The sequence below is a fragment of the Apiospora phragmitis genome, assembly GCF_038363925.1.
Source record: "Apiospora phragmitis strain CBS 135458 chromosome Unknown utg000008l:1.0-3514335.0:1.0-3519231.0, whole genome shotgun sequence".
NCBI classification, from domain to species: Eukaryota; Fungi; Ascomycota; class Sordariomycetes; order Amphisphaeriales; family Apiosporaceae; genus Apiospora; species Apiospora phragmitis.
In genome coordinates this window covers 2028002-2053890 of record NW_027117407.1, presented here as the reverse complement: position 1 = coordinate 2053890, position 25889 = coordinate 2028002, and the positions used below count along the sequence as shown (strand labels likewise).

General features: G+C 53.2%; 11 protein-coding genes across 11 annotated transcripts; 7 read left to right on the top strand and 4 right to left on the bottom strand.

Annotated features, from left to right (window-relative positions):
- Positions 1 to 2377: 2377 nt before the first annotated feature.
- PG994_009058 (uncharacterized protein) lies at positions 2378 to 3682 on the top strand (the record flags this gene model as incomplete). Its single annotated transcript, XM_066860467.1, has 1 exon — positions 2378 to 3682. One exon carries the CDS (start codon positions 2378 to 2380, stop codon positions 3680 to 3682), a length of 1305 nt encoding a protein of 434 aa, XP_066714056.1.
- Positions 3683 to 4941: 1259 nt separating this feature from the next.
- Positions 4942 to 5813, bottom strand: PG994_009057 (uncharacterized protein; the record flags this gene model as incomplete). Its single annotated transcript, XM_066860466.1, has 2 exons — positions 4942 to 5578; positions 5635 to 5813. The coding sequence occupies 2 exons, from the start codon at positions 5811 to 5813 to the stop codon at positions 4942 to 4944; spliced, it is 816 nt and encodes a 271-aa protein (XP_066714055.1).
- Positions 5814 to 6764: 951 nt separating this feature from the next.
- Positions 6765 to 8411, top strand: PG994_009056 (cell cycle control protein; the record flags this gene model as incomplete). Its single annotated transcript, XM_066860465.1, has 5 exons — positions 6765 to 6777; positions 6838 to 6882; positions 6947 to 7873; positions 7937 to 8026; positions 8107 to 8411. The coding sequence occupies 5 exons, from the start codon at positions 6765 to 6767 to the stop codon at positions 8409 to 8411; spliced, it is 1380 nt and encodes a 459-aa protein (XP_066714054.1).
- Positions 8412 to 9709: 1298 nt separating this feature from the next.
- Positions 9710 to 10948, top strand: PG994_009055 (uncharacterized protein; the record flags this gene model as incomplete). The annotated part of the gene is made up of 1 exon (XM_066860464.1): positions 9710 to 10948. One exon carries the CDS (start codon positions 9710 to 9712, stop codon positions 10946 to 10948), a length of 1239 nt encoding a protein of 412 aa, XP_066714053.1.
- An 85-nt stretch (positions 10949 to 11033) lies between these two features.
- On the top strand, positions 11034 to 11702 carry PG994_009054 (uncharacterized protein; the record flags this gene model as incomplete). The annotated part of the gene is made up of 2 exons (XM_066860463.1): positions 11034 to 11464; positions 11543 to 11702. The coding sequence occupies 2 exons, from the start codon at positions 11034 to 11036 to the stop codon at positions 11700 to 11702; spliced, it is 591 nt and encodes a 196-aa protein (XP_066714052.1).
- Positions 11703 to 13347: 1645 nt separating this feature from the next.
- PG994_009053 (uncharacterized protein) lies at positions 13348 to 13992 on the bottom strand (the record flags this gene model as incomplete). Its single annotated transcript, XM_066860462.1, has 1 exon — positions 13348 to 13992. The coding sequence occupies one exon, from the start codon at positions 13990 to 13992 to the stop codon at positions 13348 to 13350; it is 645 nt and encodes a 214-aa protein (XP_066714051.1).
- A 1669-nt stretch (positions 13993 to 15661) lies between these two features.
- Positions 15662 to 16941, top strand: PG994_009052 (Alpha-ketoglutarate-dependent taurine dioxygenase; the record flags this gene model as incomplete). The annotated part of the gene is made up of 4 exons (XM_066860461.1): positions 15662 to 15845; positions 15908 to 16122; positions 16189 to 16681; positions 16784 to 16941. 4 exons carry the CDS (start codon positions 15662 to 15664, stop codon positions 16939 to 16941), a joined length of 1050 nt encoding a protein of 349 aa, XP_066714050.1.
- Positions 16942 to 17434: 493 nt separating this feature from the next.
- PG994_009051 (uncharacterized protein) lies at positions 17435 to 18055 on the top strand (the record flags this gene model as incomplete). Its single annotated transcript, XM_066860460.1, has 1 exon — positions 17435 to 18055. The coding sequence occupies one exon, from the start codon at positions 17435 to 17437 to the stop codon at positions 18053 to 18055; it is 621 nt and encodes a 206-aa protein (XP_066714049.1).
- Positions 18056 to 18803: 748 nt separating this feature from the next.
- Positions 18804 to 19880, bottom strand: PG994_009050 (chitin synthase export chaperone; the record flags this gene model as incomplete). The annotated part of the gene is made up of 3 exons (XM_066860459.1): positions 18804 to 19001; positions 19069 to 19159; positions 19180 to 19880. 3 exons carry the CDS (start codon positions 19878 to 19880, stop codon positions 18804 to 18806), a joined length of 990 nt encoding a protein of 329 aa, XP_066714048.1.
- A 1213-nt stretch (positions 19881 to 21093) lies between these two features.
- Positions 21094 to 23361, bottom strand: PG994_009049 (dihydroxy-acid dehydratase; the record flags this gene model as incomplete). Its single annotated transcript, XM_066860458.1, has 5 exons — positions 21094 to 22448; positions 22510 to 22635; positions 22707 to 22814; positions 22967 to 23063; positions 23215 to 23361. 5 exons carry the CDS (start codon positions 23359 to 23361, stop codon positions 21094 to 21096), a joined length of 1833 nt encoding a protein of 610 aa, XP_066714047.1.
- A 468-nt stretch (positions 23362 to 23829) lies between these two features.
- Positions 23830 to 24228, top strand: PG994_009048 (uncharacterized protein; the record flags this gene model as incomplete). Its single annotated transcript, XM_066860457.1, is given in 3 exon segments — positions 23830 to 23853; positions 24045 to 24096; positions 24116 to 24228. 3 exon segments carry the CDS (start codon positions 23830 to 23832, stop codon positions 24226 to 24228), a joined length of 189 nt encoding a protein of 62 aa, XP_066714046.1.
- Between the last annotated feature and the right edge of the window lie 1661 nt (positions 24229 to 25889).

Below are 25889 nucleotides of genomic sequence, written 5' to 3'. Positions count from 1 at the left end.
CGAACCGAGCGAGAGCCTGACATGTCCGGGCATCACATAGCGGCCCAGCCCGACCCGGGATCCCAGTGGGAGGAGGGCTTCTCTCAGCTCACTATGTAGGATAATCTCGTTGGTGGCTTGTTGCTACTTCTCGTCGGTCGCCAACCGGGGTCAAGCGTGGTAGTACGAGTGCCTATACCCTGCACGTTGTTGCGAGACATTATGCCGTCCTAAGAGGCTCATGTCGTGTCGTATCCTGGTAGTCTCCAAGAAAAAAATACCACTCGCATGCAGCTGTCATAGAACTATTGCGAGAGAGATTCGTCTGCCCGTTCGTATGCAGCAGAAGCAATTATTAGCTGTGGTACGCCAGATATCAAAGAGCCTTTGCGGCAATGAGACGATAGGGGACCCTAAGGTATATTTGCTATATACGCGTACAGATTTGTATGTCCATCGGCCATTGTTTGCCGTCCTTTCTAGATACGGATAGCAGGATATACAACGGGCACGAAAACGTGCCCTTTGGGTCACCGGTAATCAACCGACTTCAAGCAACAAGATTGCCATGAAAAAGTCCTGGTATTCGTGCATATTGTTAGCCTACATAGGTTACCAATGGGAAGGGTGCCAGGTGAGCCAAGGAGCCAAAACCCCAGACCTGGCCTGTAGTCATCTTCCTTTTCTGCATTCCGCGTGACCGCCAGGACCGCAGCCATTGGCTTAAGGCATGTCGTAGGAGCTTCCTTTCATCCTTGCCACCGAGCCTAACTCTCACGGTAGGTGTGTTATTGGATGCGTGGTCTTTCCATTTCAGAACACAGGTATACAACGTAAGCCAGTGGAGGAGGGCTGCCTCGTCGATGAGCACATCATCCTCGCATCGTCCGTGTAGATCTCTTACAGCTGGACTTACCATAGGAACTCGATATGTGATGAGCAGCAGCCTTGACCATAAAAAGGGGCAATTCTAGTTTGAGGAGAGATACAATGCAGCCGAGAACAAGCCTTGCATATCTGCCGATCTTTGCTCTCCTGGCCGCAACCTAGGGTCTGGGGAAACAAGAAAAAACCTGGGGTGCTTGAAATGAGGGGCCTGGGTTGATCTCGGGAACCAACCATTTCCCCCGTTTTGATCCAGTCTCTCCAGTGTGGTCTGAGTCCAAGGGAACAAAAAGTTCCCTTGCATGGAAATTCCATGGCGAAAAGAGTAGGGGCCATCCATACTTTATGTCGGATCTCCGATGAATTACAATGCGCATTGCTAATTCCCATGCGTGCAAACAACTCTCATCTGACCCCGTAGCTCTAATGAGTGTATAAGTACTCCTGGGTACTTTGTATTTCTACGTCTGTGAGTAATCGTGGGGGTGAGAGCTGTGGGTGAGGCATTATATTCTGTCTGGCTGAAAAGGCCATCCATCAGTCATCGCGTTCCCTTGTAAATACGGGATGTCTATGCGTGGACATACATACATGCATTGATACACGTCCGTACATGATCGAAGCTTATACGCAGGAAGCTTCTCCCAGTGGGGGATAGAGGATGTGGTAAGGGTGTTTTGTTAGTTTCCAAGTCACACTCCTTCACCGACCACGAGAGACAATGTGTATACGTGGCTTGGTGGTCATCTATCACAAATTGGTTTTCTACTTGACTACGTGCGTTTACTAAAGGATCACACCCCTCCCGCGCCAACTCTCGTCTTTCTCGGTTGCCGTTCTCACTACACCTAATCGGGTCGTCCGTCATGTCCCTCTCGCCTTGAATCAATTCCACTTAAAACAAGCAACAGACTGTCCGGCAAGCATCAGCTCCATCCATCAATCATCCTGTTGCTCTTGTATGTAGACTCACTGTATAGAACCCGACACTTGGTTAATCCTTAGGTTTTCCGGCCACCTCTGCCACCTTTCGGCCTCATCTAGGGTATACTCAAGCCTCAAAGCACCCTGCCTCATTCCAGAAGGCCGCTCTACCTACCGCTATCCCTTCCGGCTATTTGCGGTCTACCTTTGGGCAGGGGATTGAGAACCTCCAAAGTAACACCACCAATCGCATCACACACAGAATCGGATGCTTACCGTTTGCTTCTTACATTACCTATACAATAACGTGGACGACGACTGCACTGGGCTTGAAGCGAGGGAACCTCAGCAAACATGATATACTTCCCAACGTAGCCTTCGGTCTCACTTTACTGTGGCAGCTCCTGTTACTGCCACGTGAGCGCTGGTGAAAAGTAATACAGACGGCGCGGCATTGGGTTGAAAACGGGAAAACACCATCAACCTTCATCTTGAGTGTTCCTTGCGGAGCGGAAGCACTATGGCAGCAGTCGAGTTGTGTCCCCGGTATAACCAGTCCGAGCCCACTGAGCCATGGTCTAGTCACACGATGGGCTCCGAGAGACTGCATGAGACAACTGGAGTTCCGACCTTGCAATTGCTGCGAGTCAACATCTCAGTCGCAGCGTCTCCGCCAGAGATAGGGCTACATGTCAGCGGCATTGCTGGTGACAACGGTTACTTTGCCCCTACGATGCTAGATGGGTCAATACTCTCTACATTTCGGGCCGGCGAGTTTCGCAGCACGACTTCGGCGACAAAGGGGGGACGGCGGCTGGACCTTGACCCAAGGCCGGGCTCGACGAGCGTGAGATCCTCGTCAGAACGAGATCGCAACCGATTCGGCAAAATGCCAGCAGCTACACCGAGCAAATCTAGAGGCACTAACCTGGGCGCCGGGACGAAAGACGGGCCAAGCTCTGAGAAGAGAGACAGCGTGGCCCCGGATATTTCCAAACGGCCGAGAGCCCCTCACGACGTTGATGGCCCGGACACCGGCCATCTCCCATGCAAGAAGAGGCGCCTGCGGCACCGGCTCATCACTTCGCGCCTGTCGCAGCCCTACTCCTTGCCTGCGACGCACATCCTCAACAGGGAAACAGGTGAAGACACGCCCGTGCTCTCGCGGTTCCTCAAGTTTGCGGCCATGGGCCCCAAGAAGGCAGGCCATCAGACCGCCATGGTGCGGAAGGCGGCGATTCTCAACCGCGTGCGACTGAACGTCAGGCAGGCCGCCGTGAACAGAGGACACAACCGGATGTGGCGTATGTCGGACGTGAGCGTCATGGGCCACGGGTTGCAGCTGGTGACAGCTTCCACTGGGGCCATGTTCCCGGGACGTGGCAGCGCCGCTGGCATGTCCCTACCGCGCGTGTGGCGGCCACATACGACTGGCACGTCTGCCGGCGGCGCGGCGGCAGCTAAGGACAACCAGGACAGCAGTCATATCTTACACCAGCCCGCCACGAACGATGTTAGTAGAGTCACTATTGCTGATGACACCGCTACTCACTCCAGCTCTGGAAACCCACCGCAGCAGCAGCAATTCGGCCGAACGACGACGACAACGACAACAACAGCAGCAGCAGCAGCAGCAGCACACACGCCCGTCACAAGTATCATGACGCCTCTCCACCACGACGAGGCAGAAGAGTCGACCGCTTTCCCAGTCATCGAGGACGGCTATCGGTATGCTGATCTCAGCGACGACGACATGGACGACGTCTATACCGACTTTGGCGCCTTATTTGGGGGCGGTGCTGCCAAGTCGCCTGGCGATGGAACGGGGGAAGACGAGGAAGAACATTTCTATGAAGAGTACCTGGACGAACTTGATGGGATCCCTTGGGCTTAGCTGCATACATACACCGACACGAGGAAAGCCTCAGCATACAGGTCGTTCCATGTGTCAGTCTTGGTCCTTCGACAAAGGGGCGCATATACTATACATATATATATAACAAATCGCAGAGGATTCGCATCGTTGTGTATCATGGAAATAGTCTAACAAATGTATGCACTGGACTTCGCTAGTCGATCCTTGTTCTATTTAGCAACCTCGAAGATCTAGAGCATTGCTCAAAATTTGCTGAGTATTGAGTGGCATGGCTTTGAACACGGTAGTCGTGAGGTCTCCCCGGTGTAACACTATCTCTTCGAACGCATCTGCAGAGAGCTGACGACTGTCGGGCTCTTTTGCATGCCCTGGACGAGCGGCAGATGCGATGCAGCGGGTGCCACCTTAGAACATAGTACAAAACAAAAGCGCCTACGGCAACGTGCCAAACCTACCAAACCTCCCAAGCCACACTCCCAAGAGCAGAAACACGCTAAAAGTGAGAAGGCAACGACGCCAGAGAGCAGAAATATGCTCATAATGCGAGGGAAAGGGCGGGGATAGCGAAACATCATGAGAAAAAGGCCAAGCGGGCAGAGGAGTCCGAGGTTGATGAGTTTGAGATCGAAGATGAGTAGACTACACTGTCTCGCAGCTCTACCACCTCGACCTATCGGTTAACCTCACTCATTAACTAGGCTGTTATAGCAATTAGAGGAGATGGTGTGCGTGTATACCACAGCACCGGCCATTATTAGCTATGAAGTGGCTGTCCAGTCGTGAAAAATGATAAGTAGTGCGGCCAAATATGAACTTGTGTACAGACTGAAGTGCCGCTCTTCCACTTCTTAGTTATGTGCGCCATATCAGCGAGGTGCATTTCTTGGAAACCCTCGCTCTATAACATACTGAGTAGGTAGAAAACGGCGAGCCGCATTTTGTCTTATCGCGAGTGGCGTCACTGGTCATTATGTAGTGCAACCTCTGGCAGATCATTCCAGTAGCCTGTTATAGGCCCGGCGTGATCAATTCCGCAGCTACCATAGATCAATGTCCTGAGGACATCAGTCGCTAGGAAAAGGCACCGAAATTGTCCTTACGCGTTACTTCTCATCCTGGGCCCCGGATTGCCTTGGGAGAGCCGATTTAGGTCGGGAGCTATCGCGCAAGTATGGTGGATGACTACCGATATTGCATGGTGGAAAGCTGTCGCGGGTCACTGATAGGCCAAAGGCTCAAGCCCCAGGGCTTTTCGATTCTTTGCGGCCGTCATCCGATCAGTCGACTGCGTTTAACTTCTTTGCGCGATCCAGTGCAATGTCCACCATGGCTTTGATGGCCTCCTTCTCCTCTTCCTTGGGGTCGCCTCTGTCTATCCTCCTATGCATGTCCTCCATGACAACGGGCCGACTCCGCCCGTTGACGAACACGACGTACCGCAGGCCGGGGAATCTCTGTTCGTACTCGTCGTTCAGGGCCTTTAGCTTCTCGGCCTCATCGGCACCCCCCTGGTTCAGCTGGGCCTGCTCGGCTTGCGACTGGGCCGACTCGATCTTCTTGGCCCCCAGTCGCGGGTGCGAGCCCAAGATGCCGTGCAGCTTCTGCTGCTGCGGGTTGGGGGTGCCGGAAGAAGACGACTGGGAGGATAGCGAAGACATCAGCGAGCCGACGTGCTGTATGAGGGTCGTATATGAGGCGAAGGGGGACTCGGGCTCTGGCTCGGATGTTGCAGAAGCAGGGCCACCCGTTCCCAGATCGGCGGCAGGCGCACGCTTCCGGCGCAAGATCGGGAGGACGAGGGTATGCAGCTCGGTAGATGGCTCGAAGAGCGTGTCCAGCACGGCGATCTGAGTTTTGATGGGCGCTGTCGACAACGAAGCGATGGGCGGTAGCGAGGAGGAGCAGCAGTGGCGGCTTTGGAGGGGGCGGGGGCGGCATCGGGTGTGGCCGCCGGCGCCGGCGACGCAGACGACGACGAGGCCCTTGAAGCTTCCATGAATTCGGAGGGTGTTCGGCGCGGTTGTAGTTCGACGTACGGCGGCGTTTCCACGTTGCGTCGCTCTTTGGTTGTGAAGCCGACGCCGAGATCGTTGTGGTTGGGGATGCGTTTGATGCGTAGTTTCAGTTCCATGGGGGTGAATTGAGGCATTTTGAGGTCGTCACGTTATGATATCGATATCGTTCCAACATGGTCCTCATCCTGCATGTCCTCTCTTTTCATACTCGGCACTTCTGGTACTGACACGCCCCGCCGATTGACGGCCGCTAATCATTTGATAGACGGGTTTTCCACCGATTCAGTAGGTAGGGGCTGGCGCTGGGTATGAAACTCGCCGGAGACTTAGGTTACGTGGTTTAATTCATGGCTCAATACTCCGTACAGCAAGTGCCAAGGGCTACCTACATAAGTACCTACTTTACATTACCTACGAAGTACTGCAGCTGAGTCAAGGGTGAGAACATTGAACACATCTAACATTTGCTTTAACCTTTGATCCCATGAGTGTTTCCCATGGAAGAACCTGTCAATACATTGATGTATTGAGATACATCATATTGGCAGCGCTTGAGGTTAAGTAATGGAATAATGTACCTGACTTCCAGCTGGCGGCTCCCAGCCACCTACCTATCCAATTGAACTAAACTCAAGCACAGGCCTAGCACGAGGGGCTCCACTATGGATTCTGACGCTAATAAGCTGCAATGCATAATCAATTGATTTGATCCGCAGGAGAAAAGGCTGGAATCAACGCTCAGACCAACCGTAAAACAACCATACATACTACTATTGACTGGAATAACCGCCTGCCAAAGCCTTTGCGGTGCACTTGGTATGGAATCGACGCTGGAATAGCTATTAAAAATCTAAAGCGTTAAAAAGCTCTTCAACGTTGATCCCGACCAGACGTGTATTGGGCGGTCCAAAAGGCGTTATTCCGTACATTAACGGTGGCATAATTCTGAACTGCAGTTCATTCCATGGTTTATTGAAACCAGCCTAGCCTGCTACAGATCCAAGTTGACGAGGCTGAACATAATAAATATTCCCGACCTCTTTCCAATAGCAACTACACAACAGCATCACATTCAACCAGTCAATATGCTGTGCGCAAGTAAGTTGTCTTCTGTCATATTTGCATTTGTTTCTATGCGGCTACTAACTCATGTGATAGTCTCCGGCGAGCCTGCAGAGGAGCCTGTTATCTCCAAAATCTCAGGTACGTCCCTTCATCCGCTGCCTCGCTAACCCAAGCTTCGTATACTGGTACTGACCCCATGTAGGCAATGTCTTTGAGAAGCGCTTGATCGAGAAATGGATCGAGGAGAACGGAAAGGATCCTATCACCGGTACCGACCTGACCCTCGATGACCTTTTGCCCGTGAAAACGGCACGCGTCGTACGCCCCCGACCGCCCACTCTTACGTCTATACCCGCCCTGCTTTCCACCTTCCAGAATGAATGGGATGCCATGGCGCTCGAGTCTTTCAATTTGCGCGAACAGCTGCAACGCACAAGGGAAGAGCTATCCACGGCACTATACCAGAACGATGCGGCAGTGCGCGTCATTGCTCGCTTGACCAGAGAGCGCGACGAAGCGAGAAATGCTCTCTCCAAAGTGTCGGTTTCGAACAACGGCAACGGCGCCGCCTCCGCCTCCGCCGATACGGGAGCCGAGTCCATGGCAATCGACTCAGACGCCCTACCCTCCGAATTGGTCCAGTTGGTCGAAGAGACACAGGCTCTGCTGTCCAAGTCGCGCAAGAAGCGACCGATCCCTGAGGGCACCGCGACCTCGGCAGACATCACTTCCTACGCCGTCCAAGAAACAGTTTCCGGCCCTGTCGAGGAGATGTCAGCATTTGCGCATAGGGATGGCCTTGTTGCCCTTGGTGGACAAAACGGCGAAGTCGTCGTTTACAGCCCTGCAAAGTCCAAGCTAGAATACACACTGTCACTACAAGACTCTGGCTCTGTGACAGCATCCGCGTGGATAAACTCTAAGATTGTCTTCGCCACGGCGAGTGGCTCGGTCAAGATCTTTGTCGACCAGGTGGAGGTTATCAGTTTCTCTGAGCACTCCGGGCCCGCGACAGGCCTAGCTGTCCACCCTTGCTTGGAGCTGTTGGCCTCGGTAAGCTCAGACAAGAGCTTTGTATTCTACGATCTTAAGGAGAACAGACGCGTAGCTCGCGTTTTCACGGATTCCGGTAAGTGAAAAACGCCAAAAATCCACATACATGCCAGCCTGCCTACTAACAATTTCGTACCAGCTTTGACTACTTGCGCGTTCCATCCCGATGGCCATCTTTTCACTGCTGGTACCGCGTCGGGCGAGATCAAGGTTTTCATGACCGCCACGGGTGAGCAAGCTACATCCTTCTCGCTGGGTGCACCGTGCATTCTATTGTCTTCTCGGAAAACGGATTCTGGTTTGCTGCAGCGGGCAAAGGCGAGAAGGTCGTAGCAATCTTCGACATTCGAAAACAGGGCGACGCCGCCAAGGTCAAGACATTCGAGACTGATGGCGCAGTTGAGAGCCTAGCATGGGACTACTCGCAACAATTTCTGGCCATTGGTGGATCTACCGGGGTCATGGTCCAGCACTACGCAAAGAGCAGCAAGAAATGGAGCGAGATCTTGAGGTCAGACTTCCCGGCCAGGGGTCTCGATTGGGGCGTCAACGCTACTCAACTGGTGGTTGCGGATCAAAACGGACGGGTTGCCATTTTGTCGACCAGAGAGTAGTGGACTTTGGGGAAATGGGGGGTAGAGTTGGCGGTGACTGCCAAACCAAAGCACCGCCTGATAAACAAGATTTTAGAAAGCGAACTTAAAGGTCTAAAGCTGGGCAGTTGAGGTGCGAGTGGAAGGGTCGTCGAGCGAAGAGCGAAGAACGACATGTCTAGTTTATAGTCGATACTGTGTATAACAACCACCAATCGCCGGGATACTGAAATGCAGGCCTCAAGGATCAGTATGTTAGGTAATGATACCAAAGCCTTGAAGCCTTAAGAGCGAGTGACATGCCGTAGGAGAGAAGGCTGGATCGAATAAACGCAGGGAGTAGGTTACATATTATCGATCAGCCGTACATTGAAACAAACGTCCACCAGCGCCTTGAACATACACTTGGTATGGGCTCAACGTGGGATAAATGCTGAATTAGCATCGAATACCAGCCGAGTATGCTACAGTGATGGTCACGTCGATATTTGATGCGTCGGCGATCGGTGTTTACGGATATAAATTAGGGCATTTTAGGTACGCCACCAGTGAGCGGGATGTGGCACCTTCTGTGTAACGACCGATGAAGTGACCTCAATCCTTTTGGCCATGGGGATTGATCTGGGCAGCTGCCAGGCTGGAGGCGAAGGGCTACGGGATGGGAAGGAACAGGAAGGTACTTTCCGTTCCCGACTTCCAGGTTGTCATCCGAGATCAAACACCAACAACTCACTCAAAAACTCGATACGCTCTGATTTCTTTTCCTTTCTGTCACAACATCACCACAGCAGTGCCCTGGCAGCCTCGCCCTCTCTTCATTTCCCGCTATACCAACTCCATCGCATTTGTCACCATCTCGCCAATCCGCGACGTCACGTCGCAGCGTGCAAAAGGTCAGGCTGTATGCACAAAGACACCATGCAACCGCAAGCAAGGCTGTAACAGAAGCGGCTCTCTCTAGGCCCATCATCTGGGTATGCTAAATCCGATTCATGGTTGCCCACCCTTAAGTCGCCCCCATTGCCCCTCTACACATGCAAATTAGATGTGAGGATTCTCATTGCACAGTTTCTATTGGCACGAAGTCCGAGGCTCCTTGGTTCCGGCCAATTGGACAAGAAACCCTACCATACATACATTCTACCTAAACTGGTTTACTGTGGAGGTCTTGGTGCTTCGGTGCTGACAATGTGTTTCCCCAGTGAGTGAATAAAGAAAGTCAGAGGCAAGCACAGAAGCCAGAATCCCCCACAAATAGGCAAGCAGCTCCGTGCCTTGCGCATGAGCAGCTTGGCTTGGGAAACCTCTCAAATAAAGTTATGGCCGATTCGCTTTCTCCGGTATCATCACCTTCGCCTTATTTCAGGGCCCCAGAAGCTTCGTCGACAATAGCCGACGATTCAGACATTAATTCATCCGACGCCCTCTCGGAAACAACCATTAACGATATCGACTCAAGCGAAGACGACGACGACACTGAAAGCCTCGGCAGTACAGAAAGTGAAGGAAACGCCTTGTACTTTGGTAATCGAATTGCACCGGCCCTCTCGCACTGGTGGCATCATCGAGCATCGCCATCAGCCAGTACAATTACAGAAGACGAGGGCGAAGCCTCAGAAGACGTTCCTGAGGATATTGACGACTTTCTTTCCGAGACCGACGTTGAATCCCATCACCTGGTCGGCGAGCCATACTCTCCCCAACCAGCCTCGGACTCTGAACCCGACAACGGTGCCGACTTTTTTATGCCCAACGGGCCTCTTTTTGTTCGTCAGCACCGCGATTCCGAGCAAGCCCCCGGTGACGCTTGGAACCCCCCTCCCGCTTATTATCAAGCAGTCGACCTCGTCAGCGACGAGGAACACGAGCCGGTCCAGCGTCACATCGACATCGGCATAATTTCTGACTCGGACGACGTCCCCGACAGCCTCTTTGACGAGGGCAATAGCGATCTCAGCCCGTCACCAGATCGATCACGCCAGTCCTCCAGTTCTTCCGGCAACCTAGACCATCTGCAGGCCGTGATTGACTTTTACGAAGATTACGACGAGGTTCAAGAGCTGCCACAGCTGAGGCACAACGTTTGGGAGGCACCCGGCTTCGGCGAGCAATTACCCAGGATGGACCTGTTTTTTCGGGGCAGACAGGCGCGACCTCAGCGTGACGAGCTAGTGGGCGTCGAAGTGCGTCGAAGTGTTGGTGCTGCGAATGGCAGGAACAACCCGGCAGAACCCGCAGTGATTGACTTGACGGGCGACGATGGAGAGGATCAGTCCAACCAATCTCAGAACGCGAGGCGAAGACAATCACAACATCGGGACAATGCCCCACGGTTAAATCGCAGTGATAGCAACTATATTGGCAATCAAGCCGTGATTGAGTTGAGTTCAGATTCGGAGGATGGACAGAATGCACACCCCAAGCAGCTGGTGAACTGCGAGGTCGGTCAGCATCTCGGAGAAACGCTCATCACCACCACCATCACCACCATCACCACCACCACCACGCCCAGCGTGCCCAGCGTGCCCAGCGACTCCTCAACGGCAACGGCGGCATAGCGAACAACCGGACTCCGACACCTAACAACCTCGGTGGACGGCAGCTCCTCCTCTTCCCCCAGTGCCAGCGCCAATGGCACCGGCAATGGCTGTCCAGCAGCATTTGGTCAACTTTTTTAACCGGGTTCCTCTCGCTGGTTTCTTCAATATAGCGAATAACAATCGTGGTGCGGCCCATGTGGCAGCTGACGACGACGTTATGGTCATGGGCGAAGGCGGCAACTTCAACGCCGATCCCATCGGGTTCGGCCATATTAATCTAAACTACGAACATCACCCGTTCCAGCCTCGACCTGGGCCTGGACCAGCCGGGCCACTCAAGCCCCAGCACGAGCCTCCTCAGAAGGCCCAGGATGGTTTCACTCGTGATACTGGTGGTGAAGAAATTCTCATATGTCCCAGCTGCGAGGAGGAGCTGAACTACGACCCTGACGAGACTGCTGAGAATGGGCCGCCCCGCGAAGAAGGCAAAGACTCGAAGGGATCCTCAATGCCACTTCTGGGCTGTCAAAGCCTGTGGACACGTAAGTACTTACCTACACATAATAATCGGCCTGATAAGCAGCTAACACATGAATAGGTCTACTGCAAGAGATGTTATGACAACAAGAACCGCAAGACTACAACGTCCAAATTCCCGCACAAGGTTGGCTTCAAGCCAGACCCGAACAGAGCCACGAAGACTCTTTGTGCTGTTGACGGCTGTACGTCCGACGTCAGCACCAAGCCCTCCTGGGTCGGCATCTATCTATGATGCTGCCTCTTATCGTCACATTTGTACTCTTTGACGACCTCTTCATGACACTTCACGTTGTGATCATATACTATTTGCTTTGCATGGCGTTGAGACCGAGGATCAAGGATGGCTGCATGCGCTGGAGTTAGGCATCGCTTTGCGGAATTTAGCACGCTGGCCAAGAGAGGGATGCATTAATCATGGTCCTAGTTCGGATCGATTTGGTCTGGATTATCGAGAGTCTTCGTTTCGTCGCAAAGCCTTTGTTCGAGCTTCTGAAGCATTGAGTAGAAGGTGGCGAGCCACGATTCAACAGTTCATCAACGACTATCGCGAGCATGAGCAAAGGAAATCATTTGCGAATCATAGATGCTTTGCCTCAAATGAATAGACTGAATCTACAGACCGTTTCCGTTACTAAGTGTGGGGTTTTCCAAGTCCAACTACGAAGTTAACTACTTTATGTAACAGGATCTATGCTGAGGTGACTGTTATGCTGATATAGGTAAGTAGTTAGGGACCCATACATCACATCCGGCATTTCTTCCAGAGGCACCGATATTCAGTATATTTCTTTGCAGGCTATATTTGCTACAGATCCACGGTAAGATCACGACTACCAGTCGCCCTTAAGTACCATTTTCATTTGACTGATGGCAATAGGCGAACGGCCAGCACAAACTGCGGCATAGGCAATGGGAGCTTTGATGTGCCAACTTGATCATTGACTGATGTGACCATTTAGCCGGCGCCGCCCAATGTATCCTAAATGCACCCCATCCCTCGAATGCTCCTCGTCACAAGGCACCACAGCCACAGGGTGGGTTTCCCTTCCGGCATCAATGGCTCCTACTCCCTGCTCCTGTCCGCCTTGCGGGTTTTACTCAACTGTGGCTCGCGACTTCTCCACGTTCTCTTCGCCAACCCCTACAGCACCATCGCTCCTCTGCTGAGGCTACATGTGTCGATGAAGCAAGACCCGGGTCTCTACTTTGCGGTTCAATAGCAACTGCCCAGTGTCCGCAGAAGCACCCGGGCGGGTCCACTGCTCTTCGTCAAGCTTTGCTTGCAAATCCAAGTAGCTCTGCTCCGCTCTTTTGTGGTAGTCCAATTGCTCCTTTTTCCTTACGGCACGACTTGGAGGTGGAATATCAATGCGTGAGAGACTTATATTCCTGTCTCCCCTCGAGGGGCGCCTTGCTATGATCGACACAGGATTTGTATTCCAAACCCTCTTGCGATTCTAGAGGCAGGACCAGATTATGCACAAGAGCCTTGATATTCTTGATACAGCGTGCTATGAGACCAGGTGGTGGTTGGCTTTCCTCGGGCTGACTTTCCTCTGGCTGACTTTCCTCGGACTGGCTTTCTTCAGGCTGACGTTTCTCTTTGGCCACAGGCAACGCCAGCGTCACTAGGCAAGTGGAATCGAACGGGTCGGAGCCCTTCACGCCATACTTTGCAAGTATCTCCCTCAGGGGTGCAGTTAGTACACGAATGGTCTCCTTGGCGCATTCGAGGCTGTTGTCCAATTCTTGTGCTACCTCCCTCCGTTGAGCAAATGGGCAACTGTAGCCGCACCGGCTCAGGCAGAAGTTGATCTCATGCCCTGCTCTCTTGGTGTCTATTCGGTTCATTTCTCGTGTAATTGCTAGGATCGCTACTAGACAGTCACCGCAGCGCACACTCCATCCGTCAGACGCCTCTCATCTTTGTCCGAGAGTTGAGGATTTCCAGAAGACTCGGGGGTCTCGGGTGTGCCGTGCACGTATTCGAATAAGAGGAACTGAGCTGGCTGGCTGGCGGAGCAGAGAACGCGAAGCTTCTGTTTCTCTTGGAAGGACATACCAGGGCTCGCCAGAGTGAACTTCAAACTCTTCAATGTGTCTTGGAAAGATGAGATGGCCGTCTGAAGCTCTGATTCATGGCCGATAAGTGTCGCATTGCTCCCCATCAGCTGCGGTAGAAGAAAGACTGGCACGGATGCAGCGTATCGATGCCCCTGCGGCGAGGCTTTGTCGTCGAGGCCTATTTCCGGGAACCGAGAGCCGGAACGGTTGCGATTCGGCTCGCCTGTAGGTAGCTGCGTACGTTGGGTGGTGGCTAGCAAGTCTTCCGACGATTCATTCATCAGGGGCACTGCCTTCCTATCCGAGGTCGTGCCCGCGTTGTCGACATATGCGGTTCCTTCCGGGGGAAGTGAGCTGGTGGTCACGGGGTTCCGTACCAACACTGCGTTCGCGCAGTGACTTCGAGGTTTATTTGCCAAGAAGGGCCGGCGGCTGCCCTGGTCCCGCGACTCCGGCATCGTACTTGTGTCTTCCCGACAGGAGCGGCTCTGGTATGCGTCAAGTGAAATGGGAGATCGCCTCTCTGGCCATGAAGCTAAGTCGATTGACGCGAGGCTTTGTGGCCTTTTCCTTCACTGAAAAATTCTTCCTGAAATTCCGAGGCATTTTCTTATGGTACGTAAAGCCTGACCTTGGGATATACTCTTACTTGCTCTGGAGCGCGTGGGTTCTTCATTTTTATTGAACAAACTTCTTTCCAGAAAGGCTCATTAGTGTAGCAGGCGCTCCTCTGTTCTTGTAGCGACACTCTAAGTTATTTGCTACAATCAGAATTTACAGAGAACTTATACATACCTAAGATGTGAACAATTCATAATTTAGTTGACTGGAACCTGGGGTCAAGTATTGTAGATGCTATATGGGTTTGCAGCGGTGACCAGGTCAATCCGCCTCGATGCGTTGGTTGTCACAGGCTCTCTGATTCGGTAAAAGAAGCAAATGAGCATAGATAGCGAGCCTGTTCTACAGTCAATTTCTAAACTATTGACTCAAAATGATATATACTATTTCATGCTACTGTCAATGTTCAAAGTCTCGTGAATGATCTTGGGTCAATTCTGACAACTCTCCCTTTCGAATTGCAAGCCCCTGAAAGTATAAAGCGATGGGGCAGCTGGAGCTAGCTATGCTGCACTCGCCACAGCTATTGATGTGGTGTAACTGAGAGCATAACAAGTAGCCCAATAAACTGAAATTTTGTCATTAACCAATAAAAGCATCTTGGCGCAGGGGAAGCGCGCCGGGCTCATAACCCGGAGGTCCTTGGATCGGAAACCAAGAGATGCTAGGTTACATCTTTTTTGTCCTTTTTCTCTTCTTTCTCATTCTCGCCCTTCTTCTGTCCCACGCCCAACGTTTAGCTCACATCCAAATTGGCATGAGTGTGTTGCAATTAATTGTTTCGCATTTGCAAGCACCCTGGCAATCTTTTTCCCTCGTTTCTTTCAGAGTGCAATTATACAAAAGTGTTTACGGGGCCACGACTCCTATCGCAGATCTACTACCCATACGCAACTTGTCTCATATGACTTCCAAATTCACAGTCGCTACCTTCCTTATGGAACTATATGATCTCTTTCTATCTCTCTTATATCGACATGTCACTCAGCTATGAAATTTGCAGCCGCTGTATGACGGACCTCTAGGCAACGCTCTCAAAGCCAACGCCGGCAAAAGGGTGCAATACGAGCAGCCTAAGAAGTCGGTAACAACATTGAAGTTGGCATGCAGTATCAAATAATAAGTAAGCCATAAACTGCGGAGTGATCAGCTACCGCGTCCGCATCTCGGTGTCGTCCGCCACTCCCTGGTCCTCTGTGCTGCAGGTTCCCCAAGTCCTCCAATACGTACTCTTGATTTTCAGGACGGGCACCAATAACACGTATCAAGAACAGCCAAAATTACCAATCAAAGAGAGAAGGATTCGAAAGATGCACTATCTGTACCACTGCGTGCTGCTCGCATACTTGAGCGAATACGCAATGGCGTGATCAGCTTCCCCGCGTCCTCATGCAACTTGGGGGTTCGTAGATAGTATATAGACAACCTGGGTTGGTAACATGTAACTGTATAAATAACAACAGGTTCGCTTTTCAAAACGGATGGACATCAATCAGAGATTTCAACATGGCTCCTAGCGCTCTATCTGACCTTCCCATTCCCTCTCTGCATTCCAACCCCAAAAGGAAAGTAACTACAGAGAGTGCGATAACGTACCCCAAGCCTCTACAACTAAGCGGAGCTTTGGGCAAGTTTGCCTATGAGGAGACCACCCCGGTGATCGGAGAGAGAGTATCTCGATGTGAATATCGTTGACGACCTGTTGAGCGCCACCAATGCGGATGAGCTGCTTCGGGACCTAGCTGTCACCAGTGAGGCTCCATTATATCTTCGATATGGCTGCAGAGCTAAGACTCACAAACTCAAACCCAGTCTCCAGGCGTGGTGTGGTCTTCTTCCGCGCCCAGAACAACCTTACGGATGAGCTCCAGAAGAACTTCATCCAGCGCCTCGGCCAGCTCACAGGCAAGCCGTCAACCTCGACGCTGCACATCCACCCGGTTCTGAACAACAAATCCGAGTTCGGCGTACAGGACGCCGAGATCAGCACCATCAGCTCGCAGGCGCGCAAGTCCATCTTCAGGTTCCAGTAGACCAAGGAACGTCGCTACGACTCGGCGCTCTGGCACTCGGATGTCCAGTTCGAGCCGAACCCGCCCGACTACACGTCGCTGCGGCTGACGCAACTGCCCTCGACGGGCGGCGATACTCTCTGGGCCTCGGGCTACGAGCTGTACGACCGCTTCTCGAAGCCCTACCAGCGGTTCTTCGAGAGGCTGACGGCGCGCTTCGTCGGCGACGGGTTCCTGCGAGCGGCCGCGAACCACCCGGACCGCGTCCACCTCTACACGGCGCCCCGCGGCAGCCCCAATAACGTCGGCGGCGCACTCGAGGCCGTCCACCCCGTCGTCCGCACCAACCCGGTCACGGGCTGGAAGAGCATCTACGCCCTGGGCCCGTTCCCCAAGGCCATCAACGAGCTGACCGAGTCCGAGTCGGACGAGCTGTTCCGCAAGTTCCGCACGGGGATCCTCGAGAATCACGACTTGCAGGTCCGCTTCAAGTGGCGCAACCAGAACGATCTAGGTAAGTAAGAAAGAAAGCAAAGTGTGTAGTTGGTTCCACAGACCCGGAGTTCGCGATTGGTTTGGGACAAGCATGGCTGATCTAAGTCGCTCTACTTCTCAGCTATCTGGGACAACCGTAGCGTATTCCACAGCGCCACGTTCGACTACGATAATCTTGGTGACCGTTTTGGTCATCGCGTTGTCGGAATTGCTGAGATACCTTACTTGGACCCAAACAGTAGGTCCAGAGCTGAGGCTTTGGCCGAAGAGAACTCGTAGGGTGGGAAGAAAGGGATCGAAGTGTGGAATTATTGTCAAGCCTAACAGGTCAAATCGTGGATATTTCCTTGCTTTATATGTGTTTTGGGGGAACAATTAAAGGTTTGGTATATGAAGTAAGAGGAGATAATGTTTTATGCCCACGATAGCCTGTCAGTTAATGAAATGTTTTAATTTACTACGGCAAATTAGGCGTTATGATGATACGTAGGTCTGTTGTTGGACAAACATCCCCGGACCGGAACGACAGGGAATCGCAAGCTCCTAGGGACGGCCCCACGCTCCGGGGCATTGGCAACTTCCCACTGACCAAACATCCCGAACCAATCTTTACCAAGTCAATACTTTTATGGTGCAATTATTGTTCACGACACGCGCGCACACACACATAATCCTAGGTCATCACAAATGTGGGAGCTGTGTCACGAGTAGCGTATTTTGTTCCATTCTGCAGCAAAGTCACACTCACCCACCCACCCGCCCGACCGACAACATGTCCGACAAGATCACGGCCAAGAACCTCAGCTACGACCAGACCCTGCCGCCCTTCCTCGCGCGCCTGCGCGGCCACCAAGCCCCCGACGGCGGGCCCGACCCCATCCTCGCGGCGCGCCGGCGGACCGCGCGCGTGCGGACGGCCAGCGAGGAGGCCGAGGACGCGCCGCTGGTGCTCGACGAGGCCGGCAATGTCGTGGACATGAAGGCGGGCGAGCTGCCGGGTGATGGTGACGACGACGACGGCGACGCTGCCAAAGAAAAAACGAAGAAGACGCCGGGCGACAAGGGAGAAGAAGGCGCAGCAGCAGAGGAGGGGGAGGGGGAGGAGAACAGCGCAAAGGAAACGGCGGCGGCCACCATAGGCGCCTCCAAGAAACGCAAGGTGGGTCGGGTGATAGGCGCGGACGACGACGAAAAGGACGAGCGCGAGGTTGCCAAAGCAGTCAAGGCGGCCAAGGCCATCACCGGCGGTGGTGGCATTAGCGGCGACAAGAAGAAGCAGGAGAAAAAGACGACGGCGGTGACGGCACCGACAATGAACCCGAAGCCATCTGGTGGAGGCAAGAAGAAGGCCAAGAAGATTAAGCTGAGCTTCGGGGACGACGAAGCGGACTAAGGAAGTCACCCTTATTGCGGCGACGACCAACTTCCACTTCCCAGATAGCCAATGAGCTGCACCAGCAGACCGGCATGCTTTATCCGCTCGAAGCAGCCCCTTGTCAGATGCTGCTGCCAGGATTCTAGAGACGCCACCCCATTCTCAGCCTACACTTGATGGGCAGTTGCCCACATTAAAGCTTGCCAGACAGACAATGTCACCATCGATCCCTTCGTCGGTAATAGACGCGGAAGCATGCTACAATGCTCCACGATTCCATCGATGTTGTGACGGCACAAAGTTGTCTCGGAGGTTTGCCTTAAGGCTCCATGCCTGGCTAGGTACTACAGGTAATGCTTCGGCATCCAAGTCTAGCGACTGTAGTATTGCTGCAGCTTTGGGACCAGACTCTTCGGCGGCGGTGAGCAGCAGGAATCACTAGACGAAGAAACGACTTGATAGACGACGAGTGAAGTCATGATTTTCAATCATTAAATGTTTATCATACCACCGCCTGGATATACCTTACCCAAGCCGCTGCTCTAAAACTAGTTGAATTAATCATTCAGTATAAGTAAGAAAAAACGCCATAAACCCCTCGCCAATGCATGACAGGATGTACCCTGATGATATTACCCAGGGAATTCCAATGTGATAAGCCTTCGCGCCCTCTCCCCTTTTCCAAAGTGTTCCGCTTCATGAATCCATATACTACTCTTCGTAAGTACTCTCCTCATGCCGCCAGCATCTTCGACACGTCGGCCGACTAGTATCGCGACATACGGTTGCCATTCGAAGGCGAGTATCCACGATCGTAGGCGCTCGACTGTGCGTAGGGGCTTGGGTCGTCCATGTACATGGTCGTTCGGCGATCCTCTTCGGGAAGGAGATCCTTGACCTCCCAGTTGTTCATTCGCATTCCCACGGAGAACTCTAGATCTTCCTTCGTGATGGAATCCCAGTACTAAACGAAACCATGTCAGTATATACGTAGGGCGCCACGTCGGCCACCGAGGAGCGGGTTCACATACCTTGTAGACCATCATAACGGCTAGCAAGTTACAGATTGTGGCGAAAAACAGACCATCCAGATAATGGGAGGTCGCGTTGCAGATGGTCGAGCTGAACGCGTAGAGGAGCACCTGGCCGACGACGAAGAAGAAGACGCCGAAGGCGATGTCACCGAGCGGCCAGCGGTCTTGCAGGTGCGGGAGACCAGCATGACCTGCATAACAACGTAGACGACCAGCTGGATGGCGTTGAGGAGGTACAAGACGGTGAAGAGTCCGACCGTGTTGATGGGGCCCAGGCCAGCCCACGACTTGAAGGTCGCCAGGGAGACGAGGAAGGAGATGGCAAAGGCGGCGATGGAGCAGAGGCGCAAGAGCCAGACGGACAGGGGCGTGCCATCCTCGTAGAGCTGGAAGCCGACGAAGCCGTTGATGAGCAGGCAGGTCACGAGCGACGAGGTGAGGCCGGCCTGGATGGAGACGAAGTAGGGGTAGGGGTCGGAGCCGGGCGGCACGACGCCGGCGTCGACGATGAGGGAGAAGAAGCTGAGCAGCATGTAGAAGTAGAAGAAGGCGAGGATCTCCTTGCGGCCGACGGCGGTGAACTTGCCGCGGATGTGCAGGATCATGATGATGGTCATGGCCAGGGAGAGGATGTGCATGAAGCTCGAGGCGCCCTCGAAGATGATGGTGTTGGCCAGCTCAATGTTGCGGGCGTAGCAGTCCGGCTCGATGCCGACGCCGCTCGAGACGGCCCGGATGGGCCCGACGGAGGCGCATAGCGGCAGCGGCGCCGTCTCGCAGAGGGTGGTGAAGTCCCCGAAGCCACCCATGTTTCCTTGAGGTGCGAAGAAATGGGCGCGCGGGCGGCGGGAGGCCAGTGGTCAGGGCTCGCCGAAGGGTTTGGTTATATCCAGTGATGCTCCGGCCAAATGATGGGGTGCCGGCAAGAAGGGACGAACGAATGCAGTGGACGATAAAATCGCGATAATAATTATATCGGGCTGTGTGTCGTCGGCTCGAATGGGGCGAGACGCGCACGTGGTGGTAGTGGCCGGCGGCGAAGCGAGTGACGGATGGGAAAGTCGGTCGTTGATCAACTATGCCAGTTCGTGCATAGGAGGAGAGTGTTGAAAGGCCAAGCGAGCGAAATGCCGACCAACCTAGCAGCCAAGTATTCCCAGTGTGTGTTGATGGAGGAGGTTGGCAGGCAGACTGGGCTGGTGATGGAGCCAAGGTGCAGTGGTGCCAACCAGTACGAGACAGAATCCGGGCCAGATCGAATCAGGAATCAGGGCGCTCTCTCGCCCATTCTGGTTGCCATGGGTGCATGGGAAAAAGGAGTGGGCAGGACTCGGCGGGCTTTGCATGCTTCGCACTCCATGCTTGGGCCTAGATCAGGAAAGCAGTGGAGACAAGAGAAAAAAACAGGCCCAGGCCGCCCAGCTCTCTCCAGCTTCCAGGGGTCTTCGCTGGATCAGAGACTAGGGCCTCCCAAACTTTGGCAGTAGTGTCCGTGCAGGCCTTGTTTGGCGAAAATCACCTTCATTCCCCGAGAAGATCTTGGTCCCCCTCTATTATTACTGTACTACACAAGTTGAGCTCCGCAACATCGATCCATACTACTAGATCAGTCGTCTCTCGCATTTTGTGGCCATGATGCCAGACTTGTGTTACTACTTGTACTTGGGAGAGAAGATGCACTTATTTCGCTGGAATGTGCCTGCTGCTGACCATGGCGACAATGTTACTTCAATCAGAACGAGATGCTCACCAGTGTTCGATTCAGGCCATCGAGGCAGGTGGAGTTAAACGTTTAACCTTCGCCTGATCACCACCTCCTGCAACTTTCAATTATCATCCCATCCAGAAGGTTATCTCCATCCGAGATGGCTTCGGCTTCATTGTTGGACGACATTATCTGATCTCCCTATTAATCGGTCTCAAAGATTCCGCGGATCAGTATCACTTTTCGAGAAAATGTGTCATTGAATACGGGCGGGCCTCCGCTCGCTGTGTACTGCTACTGGTCTTGTCCGCGACTCATTACTTTGGAACTGCGACGTCGTCTTCCCACTGATCCGTAACAGCCCCATGGCTGGCATCGCCAACCAGCCTTGCATACTTGGCCAGAGCCCCTCGTCGCACATGCGGAACCGGTGGCTTCCACGCTCTTCTCCTCTCCGCTAGCTGCTCGTCACTCACATCCACGGTGTCAATACGGTTCTTGATCGCATCAATCGTAATGGTATCACCATTCTGTACCAAGGCAATAGGGCCACCGCGCGCCGCTTCCGGAGTGACATGACCCACGATGAAACCGTGGGATGCACCACTGTACCGGCCGTCCGTCACTAGTGCGAGATTCTTCAACCCAGCGCCCATGATGGCTGCCGATGCCGTCAGTTGTTCCGGCATGCCAGGCCCGCCTCGGGGCCCTTCGTATCGCACAATCAACACCAGGTTTTCATCACGAGGGATCTGTCCATGTGACAAGGCCTCATTGAGTTCCTGCTCTTTATTGAAAACACGCACCTTCCCAGTAAACGTCAGGCCTTCTTTGCCCGTGATTTTCGCCACGGCCCCCTCTGGTGCCATGTTGCCACGGAGGATCCGGATGTGACCAGACTGCTTGATCGGATCGTTCAGAGGCCTGATGATTTTCTGGTCAGGGGCCAAACTTGGCCAATCCGCTACGTTTTCACCCAAGGTCCGACCCGTGACAGTCGGGATGTTTCCGTTGACAAGGCCGGCAGCAATGAGCATCTTCAGCACCGACGGGGTACCTCCGATTTTGTAAAGATCCTCCATGTAGTATTTACCACTCGGCGCAAGATCGGCCAGGAAAGGCGTCTTGTCGCTGACCCTCTGGATATCTTCCAGCGTTAATGGGACTTCGGCTGTGTTTGCGATGGCCAGGAAATGCAAGACGCCGTTGGTAGACCCGCCAAGTATCATGGTGACCACAAGTGCGTTCTCGAAGGACTCCCTGGTGATCAGATCACGCGGGCGGATGTCTTTTGCCATGGTAGTCTTGATCACCTCAGCTGCGCGCTCGCACTCTCGTGCCTTCTCGGGTGACAGCGCGGGGTAGGACGACGAGCCCGGCAGCGTCAATCCCATGGCTTCAATAGCCGTCGCCATGGTGTTTGCTGTGTACATTCCGCCGCATGCGCCTGCACCGGGGCAAGCATGCCGTTCGATGTCGGTCATCACGTCGCTCGGGGATCGGCCTGCGGTTCCTGGGCTTGACTTCGCTTCCAGGCGCCCGTACGCATAGGCACCCGTCGCCTCATAGCAGGTCGATACATTGATCTCCTTCTCTAGAAGACTGGAGTGCCCCTTGCGGATTGTACCCCCATAAATCATGATGAAGGGTCTGTTGTGGCGAGCAGCAGCCACTTTGTGTTACGTTTCAGCATTGGTAGCAAAGGCCGCGCTGGGGCAGATTCCAATACTTACTGACAACACCAGGCATGTTCTTGTCGCAACCCGGGATCGATATATTGGCGTCATGGTGCTGAGCGCACGTCACGGTTTCGATGCTGTCCGCTATGAGGTCTCGTGACTGCAGCGAATACCTCATGCCTACCAAAGTCAGCCATCTATCAGTAACCCGTGTACGTGAGTTATTTGACCAGAGACTCAGGCCGACTTACCTTCCCCGCCCATCGTGATGGCATCGGATACACCAACGGCATTGTACTGCCATGCCAGCATGTTCCGGTTCTCGAGCGACCTTTTGACGATCTTGCCGAACTCCAAGACTGAGAAGGCAGAGTCAGCGAGACAGATTCTTTGCCTCAATCAGCCATAGGATTTCCCAATACTTACGATGGGTGCTAGAAGGAGAGCGCCGTGATTAGTCTTGTCGAACTTGGGGGAAATTCTGTAAACCTGATCGTGTCGGAAGTCTTACTTGCAGGGTTGCCCTCCCACCAGATGGTGGCCACGCCTACATGAGGGGCATTCTTCATCATCTCCTCGTTGGCCACACCGGCTCCGTAGAGCATCGCCTAGAATAGGAAGAGAAAGAGGCATCAGCATTCTGGAAATTGGGAAGTGACTAAGCCAATAGTCTTACACCCAGCCAGTCGTTTTTCTCGACAACGCCTGTTGGCTGGGATCAAGGGGAGCTAAGAAGAAACGGGAAGTAACGCCAAATACCTGTGCACCCGGAAAGTCATGTTCTCTGGTCAAGGTATGTGACCACCGATTCAACGGGCCACCGGGAGGCAGACAGTTGAACTTGATGTATTGGGGATCCGACTTGGGATCAACCGCGGACGACGAAGGCTTGCTGTGAGAATCCATGACTTAGTCTATCAGTCAATGAATCTGGCAGGTCTTGGGCAAACTTCGAGATGTTGTGTTGACTGTGAGCTACTGTAGGAAGATGCCGTCGGGTAACACACCACATACCCCAACACAAAGCACTTGGGGGAGGAGCTGCGGGGTTGCCGCGTGGGGGTGGGGGTTGGGGCTCGGTGTTCAAGCTATATCGCAAGTGGCCAATAAGCCTTTACGCCTTTCATATGTGTAGTGGTAGGCTCGGGTTGTTTAGTAGCGACTTGTACACCTGAAAACGTCAAGAAGTGCGGAGGATGTTTACACGAGTCATGCAACTGCTCCGTAGCCGCCGGTTGGAGAGCCCGAACAACCCCGAACTTTCAACCTCCGCTGTCTCCGGAAAAGGCCTCTACCACCGGCGCTGCATATTGGCATCCTAAACAGCCACACCTTGTCTGTGATGGTATTGTATGACCCTGCTGTTACCAGGCCATGACAGTCAACAGCAAGGTGCCTGTAAGAAAGTGTCACGAGGCCGATGTCAGACCCTCTTGCAGCAAAGACACGCAGTATAAGTAAGTGAAACTGAGTATTTTATGTAATATACTCACAACACCATGCAGGTAGGAGAAAAGATACCCTGTAAGTAGCACACCGGGACGGCTCGAAGATGGATTACCAAACTAATAGTCATTGACAATCTCTAGTTTGTCGCCAAGACGTTCGATGCCGTCGATTCTTGCCGCGTTGGCACGATCTGTACGTGCTAGAACACCAGTTCAGAGTGCCGCGTCTTCCGATGGACTGGACTGGGACGATTTGCTCGCGGCAACGGTGACAAAGAAGCCGTCGCCACCCGACTTTCGGTTGATTAGGGGCCGTGGACCCTGATTTCGTGCATTAGACGATCATGGCTATTCAGATCGAGGGGCAATGGGTATCCTTACTAAGTCGATTCTGCGTGTGTAAACACAATAGTGCGTGGCCAACGGCCCTGGAGGGGTCTTCTGCGTCAACAGCATCACCACTCGAAATGAGTGGGCAGGGTAGGTGGCTGACAAGGCTCTAGGGTGAGGCGCCTAGGGGCATGTGATGCAAGAGACGGGTAGGCGACTGAGGAGAGACAACGACATCAAAGTCCCGTCCGATCCGGATAGAAGTTCGCTCCTGCGCTGTCACCAAAAATAAACGTTTTTGGCTCCAATCCCAAGGGCTGGTCACATGGCAGAATCCTACGCCTCCTTCACTTTGATAGAAGTTAGAAAGGCGATGCGTTTAAAGTTGCATCCAGCGAACTCGATTTAGCCTCTCGGTGACCGCGCTACCCTGGGCTGCGAATCCTCCGTTATGTACAATCGCTGGTAATCCAACGGCCCTTTCTCCTTCTTTTCCAGATCTCCGGGATATGCCCTCGGTATGAAGCTCAAAATGGATGATCCCACGATGTCCAAAAAAGCCTGCATACGTGTGGCGAGTTCCGGGAACTAGCAAGGTCCAGACCATGATGACGTCTTGGTGTCTATTCTTCCTCTTCTTTTACCTTACATCCCATCAGCGGCTGGTTTCTAGCAAGCCATTACATCTGCATCTACTGGTATCACCAATCCCTGGATACAGGGATGCATACAATCGCGGTATTCGCATGTGCTATCATGCCGGCCTGGGAATTCGGGAAGTTTCTCCCTTCTACCCCCAGAGCAATAGTACCCCAGGACTGCCACTTTGGGGATGTCGTGACAAATCACAGATAGCGAGGCCGATTCACCGATCCCACAACCTTGAAGCAGAAGGCAAGGATGAATGATGAACGGAAAGCATTTTGGGCGCCTCCGTGTCAGGGTTTGGGACTGGAAAGGGGAATGGAACAGTTTCCACCTCGTCATCCTTATCACATTGGCGATCTCTATATATGAGGATCTCCATAACCACACTCAAAGCATTTTTTTGTTCGACTCCACACCACTATAGCATCAACATCTCTCGCTTCGGCTCAACTCGACATTTCAAGATGCATTCCGCAGCTTTGTCGCTCTTACCAGTGTTGGCGTTGATCACGCCTTCACTCTCGACTCCGAAGACTGGTAACAACCAGTTTTCCGCTCGATCTGCTTGCAAGGGCAATACTGCTAGTACCCGCTCGCAGTGGTGCGATCTCGACATTAACACAGACTACACAAATGTCGCTCCCGATACCGGCGTGACGCGAGAGTACTGGCTCGAGTTGACAGACCCAATACTTGCTCCTGACGGCCGGCCAAGATATACCCAGGTCATCAACGGAACTGTGCCTGGGCCGACGCTTTATGCGGACTGGGGTAGGTCGGGAGGGTAAAATTCCTACCTGAGAATATCAGATAGCTAACATGGACATCAATAGGTGATACGGTTAGGATTCACGTTGCTAATAAGCTTACCAACTCGACGAACGGTACAAGCATTCATTTCCACGGTATCCGTCAGAACTTCACAAACTCCCACGACGGTGTCGTCTCGATTACACAGTGCCCGACGCCGCCAGGCTCTTCCTACACCTATGAATGGAAGGCAGTGCA